The sequence below is a fragment of the Atta colombica genome, unplaced genomic scaffold, assembly GCF_001594045.1.
Source record: "Atta colombica isolate Treedump-2 unplaced genomic scaffold, Acol1.0 scaffold12, whole genome shotgun sequence".
NCBI classification, from domain to species: Eukaryota; Metazoa; Arthropoda; class Insecta; order Hymenoptera; family Formicidae; genus Atta; species Atta colombica.
In genome coordinates this window covers 389,452-397,301 of record NW_017259206.1, presented here as the reverse complement: position 1 = coordinate 397,301, position 7,850 = coordinate 389,452, and the positions used below count along the sequence as shown (strand labels likewise).

General features: G+C 32.7%; 2 protein-coding genes across 2 annotated transcripts in view; one reads left to right on the top strand and one right to left on the bottom strand.

Moving 5' to 3' along the window:
- Window positions 1-2,501: 2,501 nt before the first annotated feature.
- LOC108694315 (coiled-coil domain-containing protein 94) lies at window positions 2,502-4,878 on the top strand. The gene is made up of 3 exons (XM_018203729.1): window positions 2,502-2,656; window positions 2,763-3,470; window positions 3,619-4,878. The coding sequence occupies exons 1-3, from the start codon at window positions 2,633-2,635 to the stop codon at window positions 3,955-3,957; spliced, it is 1,071 nt and encodes a 356-aa protein (XP_018059218.1). The 5' UTR covers window positions 2,502-2,632; the 3' UTR covers window positions 3,958-4,878.
- The window catches only part of LOC108694217 (interaptin-like), a 6,454-nt gene continuing 2,846 nt past the window's right edge, over window positions 4,243-7,850 (bottom strand). The window contains exons 5-10 of the mRNA XM_018203586.1: window positions 7,535-7,650; window positions 7,271-7,410; window positions 7,003-7,121; window positions 6,222-6,555; window positions 5,479-5,690; window positions 4,243-4,267 (exon numbers count right to left, since the gene is read on the bottom strand). Of these exons, the coding sequence (XP_018059075.1) occupies window positions 4,243-4,267; window positions 5,479-5,690; window positions 6,222-6,555; window positions 7,003-7,121; window positions 7,271-7,410; window positions 7,535-7,650 (946 nt within the window). The remainder of the gene's footprint in view (window positions 4,268-5,478; window positions 5,691-6,221; window positions 6,556-7,002; window positions 7,122-7,270; window positions 7,411-7,534; window positions 7,651-7,850) is intronic.

Sequence of the window (7,850 nt, the reverse complement as noted above, 5' to 3'; positions counted from 1 at the left end):
CATTTCCCGGCACAATGCTTTGTCAAGGCACAAAGCTCGCGTTTGCCGGTTCTGGGTGCGATCGACTGACCCGAGTCGATCTATTCGACAGACTTGCGACTTGCTCGCGTCTCAATGAATAACCCTCGTCCATAGAGATCTGCGTATATGATGCCAAACTGAATCTTATTCCTCGAAACGTACCGGAGACGCTTTCATGCGGTAGAGAGAAGAAAGAAAAAGAAGTAATCGCTTCTTTCATCATTCAGCCAAACATCCACAGAGTAAATTCTTCAATCTATAATTACATTAATTATAACTATAACTATAATCAATATAATTATAATAATTATATTGATTATTATAATAAATAATTAAATGAATTTTTTCTGTTAATTCTTTAATTATATATAATTAAATGTAATAATAATATTAAATCTATTTTATAAAGTGACAAATAGAAGGAAAGCTATTTAGAACTGTCTTGAAGAATGTAGGATAAATTCTTAAATATATAATTATTAATTATTGTAATAAATAAATAAATTCTTTTTAATTCTTTGTTGATTATTATAAAGTAAATTTAGTAATAATATTAAATCTATTTTAAAGAGAGTAGCAAGTGGGAAAGGGAATATCTATAGGATTGTGTTGAAGAATGTCAAGAATGAAACATATTTTTTGGACTTCGCGAATCAATCACTTCGCAATCCATTACCGATTAGCGAATTAGCGATTAATCGTCAAAACAATGGCAATTTTGTAGAAGAGACGAAATATCGGAAAGTCTTGAACGATATTAATTCTTTATTTTTTATTCATGCGCATTTCAAACAAAAGCGACAATTAAAGACTTTTCCCATTTATTTTTATGCACATCTTTTTATTTTGCAAATTTAAATGAGATGTGAATACTCTTTTAATACCATCCTTTCTTTTTCGCGAAAAAGAAGAGAAGCAAAACGAAGTAAAATCGTAATATACATCAGACAGCAGCAGTGTGAGATTCCGATTCTTTTAGGAAAAATATGAAAATTGCGAATATAATTCGCGAATAGCTATTATTGCGCTTGACGAATCAAGATTGAGAGTCCGTATCGTGGAATTATTTAGAATGGATTCCCATTACAATTATTCAATTATTTCCTAGATTTCTATTATGTTTTCTGAAGATAATGTATTAATTCCGATCAAAATTCCAATTGTTCCATGCATTTAGGTCCAGAATAGCGATGTAACTTTTCTCTAGAAACGAAAATGTGAAAAGTGAGAAATTTTATGTATGTAAGTACATATGTACATATACACACATACATACAAAAAAATTTTTATTTTTCACGTTTTCGCTTAGAAAAAAAGTTACGATCGCTAGCCATCTATGGAAGTCGAAATAATGGATTTCGATCAGAATTATTTAATTATTTTCTAGATTTCTTTCATGTTGTTCAGGGAATAATTCCGATCGAAATTCATTCCGACATATTCCATGACATGGATCCAGATTCGTTTTTGCTAACATTATTAAACAATATATATATGTATATATTAATTTCACTTCAAGTACAAAAGTATATACTAGTTTAGTTAAAAAACAGACATATTATGTAGACGTTTAACATAATAAAGTAGATTTATAGCATTATATAGTTGTTACAGTACAGAACTTGCAGCAACATTGCTTACAATGCTTACAATGTTGTTGCAATATTACTAAAAACTGTGCTATATGGAAGCAGGGTAAATATCTTTAGACATTCAGAGAGCATGAAGACGTTTTCCGAATTTCTTTAAGATGTCTTTAGAACATTCATTTGAGATCTATATAAATATTTGATATATCGTGCTCGCCGAAGATATCCATACAGCATAGAATTCGCAGCAATATCACTGCAATAACACTGCAATATGCAATATTGTAGCTGTAATGTTGCAACATTGTTGCAATTTTTGTAATCTTAATTACGCTATTGACTCACCATTTTCTTCGCCATCGGTGATCTGATTTTTGAAAAAAGTATCCCATATGAAAAACTATAGAGAAATCTATAATATATATATAATATATATAATATATACGTAACGTATACTATAATATCTTCGTATGGGATATTTTACAAAAATTTACGCTCTAAGCTAATTCTCACTTCCAGTTTCAATCTCCGACACCAGACAATTCCTGTTTAAGCAGATAAAGAATATAAACATATAATTATATTTTATAGTTACAATTTACAAAAATCGACATTTCGCGACCATGAGTTCTAGATTTGCTCACCGTTCAAACTCCTTCAGCGTCGTTTTCTCTTCTCACAGCTTAAATTATCGCAATCATTAACGTGATGCGATGAAAACCGTTTAAACTGAACTCGGTAATTTATCAAATAGTTGCGTCGAGAATCGCAAATCGCAAACTACGTGAATCGATATCTCAGCGCGATTAACGCGGCGAACCGTGATTGATTGGCATACGGTTGGCAGTACTGAACGCAGCCAAGCGATGCTAGTATAGTGACGCTGCGTACTTCACTTCCGATGTTCCTGATTCGGTTTGTGTACATTTCGACCTAACCTACAAGAGCTGTGGTTTTGCTTCACAAATTACTTTAAAGCTGTAAATTTCAAGATTGTACACATAAAAAGCTAGTGCTGCAAGATGTCGGAGCGTAAGGTTTTGAATGTAAGTACGAGAATAATTGCTTTTCATATACCTATGTTTACCTGTATACTTTGATACTCTGTAATTGATTTGTACCTTGATCTTCTCTTATTTTTTCATATTTTAGAAATATTATCCGCCGGATTTCGATCCGTCGAAGATCCCGCGCATGAAACTGGCGAGAAATCGCCAGTACACCGTGCGATTGATGGCACCGTTTAATATGCGATGCAAAACATGCGGTGAATATATCTACAAGGGCAAGAAATTTAATGCGCGTAAGGAGGACGTGGAGGGCGATGATTACCTGGGTATACGCATTTACAGGTTTTATATTAAGTGCACTCGTTGCCTGCAAGAGATATCCTTTAAGACAGATCCGAAGAATACAGATTATGAGATCGAGGCAGGTGCCACAAGAAACTTTATGGCATTGAAACTAGCTGAGGAACAGGCACAAAGGGAAGAGGATGAGGAGAAAGAGGAAGAAGCTACCAACCCAATGAAGCTTCTGGAAAAGAGAACACTCCAATCTAAGCAAGAACTGGAGCTATTGGAATCTTTAGAAGAATTGAAGGATTTAAATCGGAGGCAGCAAACTATAGATTATGATCAAATGTTGGAACAGTACGACACTGAAGCTGCTAAGCAGAGAACAGAAAAGGAACAAGAGGAATTGGATGAGCAGTATATTAAATCTGTATTTGGCAAAAGACAATTAACTGGAACTGTTATGGAAGAAGAAATCGAAGAATTGGAAGAAGAAGAAGAAGGAGAAAGTGTTCAACCTCCTATTAAAATACTTAAAACAAACGAAGCAAATGGCAAAGAAACAGTAAGATTTAAATCTTCTATTTAATACATTTTATTTATCGTTTGTTCTTATATCGTTTGCTTTTTTTATTTAGTAAATTTTATTGTTTGTTACAAAAAAAATTTAATTGGGGACATTAAAATTCACAATAACTATTGATTATTTGCAGGAAAATTTTGGACAGTCTTCAAAACTTGCTAAAGCATCATTGTGGTCAGAAAAAATGGGAGTGTCATCTGGTAAAAAGAATTCATCTATTTTAATTAAGAAAAGTAATATTGGAATAAAGATAAATGCTAAGTCATCACAAAGTAAAACATCTAAGATCGAAAATACTGTTTTTACCGATAAGGAAACAATTCTACAGTTAGACAAAACACTCAACACTTCAACGAGTACATCGAATACAGTAAATATAGACACGAACTCTGATAATGTTGGCAATATTCTCCCATTACGGTCTCTCGTAGGTGCCTATTCGGATAGCAGCGATAATGATAGCGATTAATAGCAGAAATAAATAAATATATTTTTCATGTATATATTTTCATTCAATAGAATATAAATATTGTTATACAAATTAAACGGGTCTACAAAAACGTATTTGTATAAACACGTTATTTGCTTTAAAATATGTAATATATGTATCGTGTAAAATTTTAAATTTATATATCATTTTACGAATGTACATGCAAATTAGATATTAAACATGTACATGTAAATAATTTCTTGTAAAATCCAATAGTGATCGCAGGTTGATATTTAGAGGCTGTGCCGACGGTTACAGAGTTTCTTACAGGATGCCGAAGGTTTTACTCCTAAAACATAAAAGAATAAGTTATCAGAAATATAGAAAAATTGATATTCGATCTGTTTGCAAGGCTAGGCACTCTGTAAGAAATTCTGTCGTCATATTACATCCATATAAAATAGCAGGGAGTACCTAGCCTATCAAAACAGGCCATAATTAACACATTTGAGACGAAAAAAGAACTTTAAAAAAATTTTTTTAATGATATGGCAATGAAAAATGTATACAAATGAAAATTCATATAAATTGGTCGGTCTCGAGTGTGTCAATAATGTCCATTATATCTGTAATGACAACGATTAATTCACTAAAATGGATATTTGTAAATACTAATGTTATTATAATTTATAGAAATAATTAATAAAATAATCGATTGTTAACATAAAAACGATTATAAAATTTTGAAAAATTCGATGACATATTATTAATATGTTCGAAACATATTATTAATATAGAACTTCAAAATGATATAATTATCATTTGATTTTTCAAGGATACTTTTGAATTAGATCGATATAACTGTCGCCCAGAATGAAATGATTATACATAATTATAATATATGATAAGATACATTGTAATGCATATACTGTACGTGAGAAATAATAGCATTATGTCGTATGAATAATCGGATTATATTGTCGAAGAGAGCAGTCGTGAAGAGATTGCCTTGGCAGATGGCCGTGATATCGATAATAATGTTGTTCGCGACGACATGACTTCCTGTTACAATTCTTCGCATTATTACGGACAACAATAGGATTAACGAAGAAACAATCCGTATTCTCTTCTGACGAACTGAGCTCGTGAAATTTGTTTAAGCGACCTGTTGGTTCGCCGAAGGCTTCCAAAGCTGAAGAATTCATCAGCCAACTATAAAGAGATTTCTGAATGCGATGATTTTCAATTCGATGGATTACGTCACCCCTGAATTTCTTGCATTCCCGCCGACATTGTTCGCAGATGAAAGCCTCTTCCTTATCGGAAGAAGTGCGATACCAATCGTTAAGATGAAACTTTCTTGACGGAGGATCAAAACTTTTCGTGGGTAAAACGCGACGTGAAGAATATCGATATCGTGGGGATTCTTGTGAACGCGGATCGACAAAATGAAATGTTGACGCGGATGCTTCCAGTAACGCTCGTCTCGACTCGCAAGAAAAAACACGAGACAATCTATCATCGCCTGATCGAGGTTTACGTAAATATTTCTTCACGTACCGATTGCTGTCATTTTTAGTCTTCTCCCGCAAGCTCACTTCTAATTGCGCGATGCGATGCTCGAGTCGCGTGCGTTGCGCTTGTGCGCGGTCTTGCTGATCTTCTAGCAGCTTCACCAGCTTTTCCAGTCGCATCACCTGCATTTGTTTGCTCTCCAATGTGGCGTACAATTCCTGAATTGCTTCTGTCTTTGCCGCAATCTGCTTGTTGATCTGGATAATTACACATAATTATTATTAGAAACTCCAAGAGATTCAATCAACTAAGTCTAATTTAATAGATTTTGAAAAATTTTATCAGCAGGAAATTAGATGCAGAATCTACTCTAGATTATGTGGTGACAGAATTCCATAAAAATATAACAGTTTGTTTACATGATTTGACAGCTGATTGGCAAAAAAACGAACAAATTGGCAGCAGAACTCGAGTAGAATCTGCGTTCGAACACATTATACAGACTCTACTGACAAAAATAATGCTTAATATGGATATCGATAATAGCAAATCTGTTGTATTTTTCTGATTGAATTTGCTGCTAATTTATGGACAATTTGCTTACTGAGAATATGATTGCAAAAGCAATGCGTCAAACAGTAAGGCTTATATTATATATATTTTATATTTCAGTTATATTATATAGATTTTATAGTCTCAATTAAAAATTAGAAATATTTATTGTATTTAATTAATTTATTATATGAGATAAAATTAGAAAGAAAGCTATAAAGAATGTCGAACATTACTTCATCAATATTTTCGTAATTTTCGTTAGAATTTGCCGCGTTCGTCTGTTTTCCTTTAAGGATGTTCAACAGCTCGTCCCGAACTTTAAGGAATTTGCTTTGCTCGCGCATCACCCGATCACGTTGCTCCAATTCCAATTGCTTTTGTGTCAGGGTGGCCTCTAGCTCGTGGTTTTGTTGAATGATCTCAGCTAAGCTGTTCCGTAGATCACTAATCTGTTGCTGAAGCTCCATTGTATCAAGACCCTGGGTCTTGCTATTTTCTTTCAATCTTGCTTGAAGACGATGCTGAATCTCGGTTAACTGATTCTCCAACACTTCATTTCTTTCTTGCCTATGTATTAAAAATTTTAAATGTAAATTTGAAATCCGAAAGTAAAAATCAAAATTGGATTAAGGTTCCTTGTAGAATTAGAAAAAAATTAAAAAATTGAACTGAGATTAAAATTAATCTTACATTAGGGGAAACAAATCTTAAACTGTTAAAGTAATTATATAGAATGCTCAAGCTGATTTATTGGAATATTAAAATTTTTTGCATCGTACTTGAATTTTCTACATAAATATTTCGATAGTCCAACAAAATCATTTTCAGATTTACATCTAATTAAACTTTTTAGAGGTTTTAGAAAAATCGTTTTTTCTATATTTGAAATGGAACATTAATTTTCAATTAATTTTGTCTCATATTTTGTCTCATATTTAAAGACATTTTATAGATACACATTCAAGTATAGCAGGCATTGACGGAATAATATTCTAACGTGATGTTGAAGCGTACGCAAATCTGGCAATTTTCTGGAACCGGGCGTGCTCTAACATCAGATTTTGAAGATCACGAGTCTTGGTTACAAGTTCGGCGGCCAATCTATCCTTCGTCTCGTCTTCGTTATCATGACTCTGTTGATGAAAGAAAAGGACTACTAATTAAAATTAATTTTGGAGAACTTATAGGAAACGAAAATTACGATCTAACGAGCAAGAGAAAGCGAATTAAACGGTTTTTAGTTCTTAAATGAGCAGAAATCCCGAAAGTAGTGCAAACTAACAGCCGCTTGATGCATCACAGCGACAATCTCTTGCTTTTCCTTCTCGAGTTGCTCGATCTTCTCCTTCTGTTTTTCTAGCTCGGTTCGGGCTGCCATCAAATCATTATACAGGCAAACCTCGTTCTCCGTGTGGCTATTATCTAAAGATCGATAATCGAAATGAAAGCTTTCGACGAGTAATATATAATGCTCTGTGTTAATGTTTCGTTTAAAATGTAAATGAGAAATTTTCTCGATACTTCTGAAATTACTGAGCTTACCTACCTGTAACAGCTATATTATTGCTTTTTTCAGACGCGAGCTCGCAGAGCAATTGGCTCTTTTCTTCAAGGTGTTTACAACGTTCTTCCATTTCAATTAGAGCATTTTCGGCTTGTTGCCTACAATGAATTTAATAAAAGAATTATTTAATAGCGAATTTAAAAAAAAAAATTATCACAAATTTCCAAATTTTATCTAAGAAAGAGAATATATATGAATAACCTAAAATGTATATATTTCTTATTATCTATTTATTCTATCTATTTACTCTTTCTTTAACTCTTATTGTTAGATAAATAGGAAATTTAATTATGATAAA

What these genes read in the sequence shown, in the direction of transcription:
- LOC108694315 (XM_018203729.1), top strand. Translation starts at nt 2,633, where the DNA reads ATGTCGGAGCGTAAGGTTTTGAAT. An exon ending in CGGAGCGTAAGGTTTTGAAT is followed by an intron (nt 2,657 to 2,762) that starts GTAAGTACGAGA and finishes TTCATATTTTAG; the next exon opens with AAATATTATCCGCCGGATTT. An exon ending in AAGCAAATGGCAAAGAAACA is followed by an intron (nt 3,471 to 3,618) that starts GTAAGATTTAAA and finishes GATTATTTGCAG; the next exon opens with GAAAATTTTGGACAGTCTTC.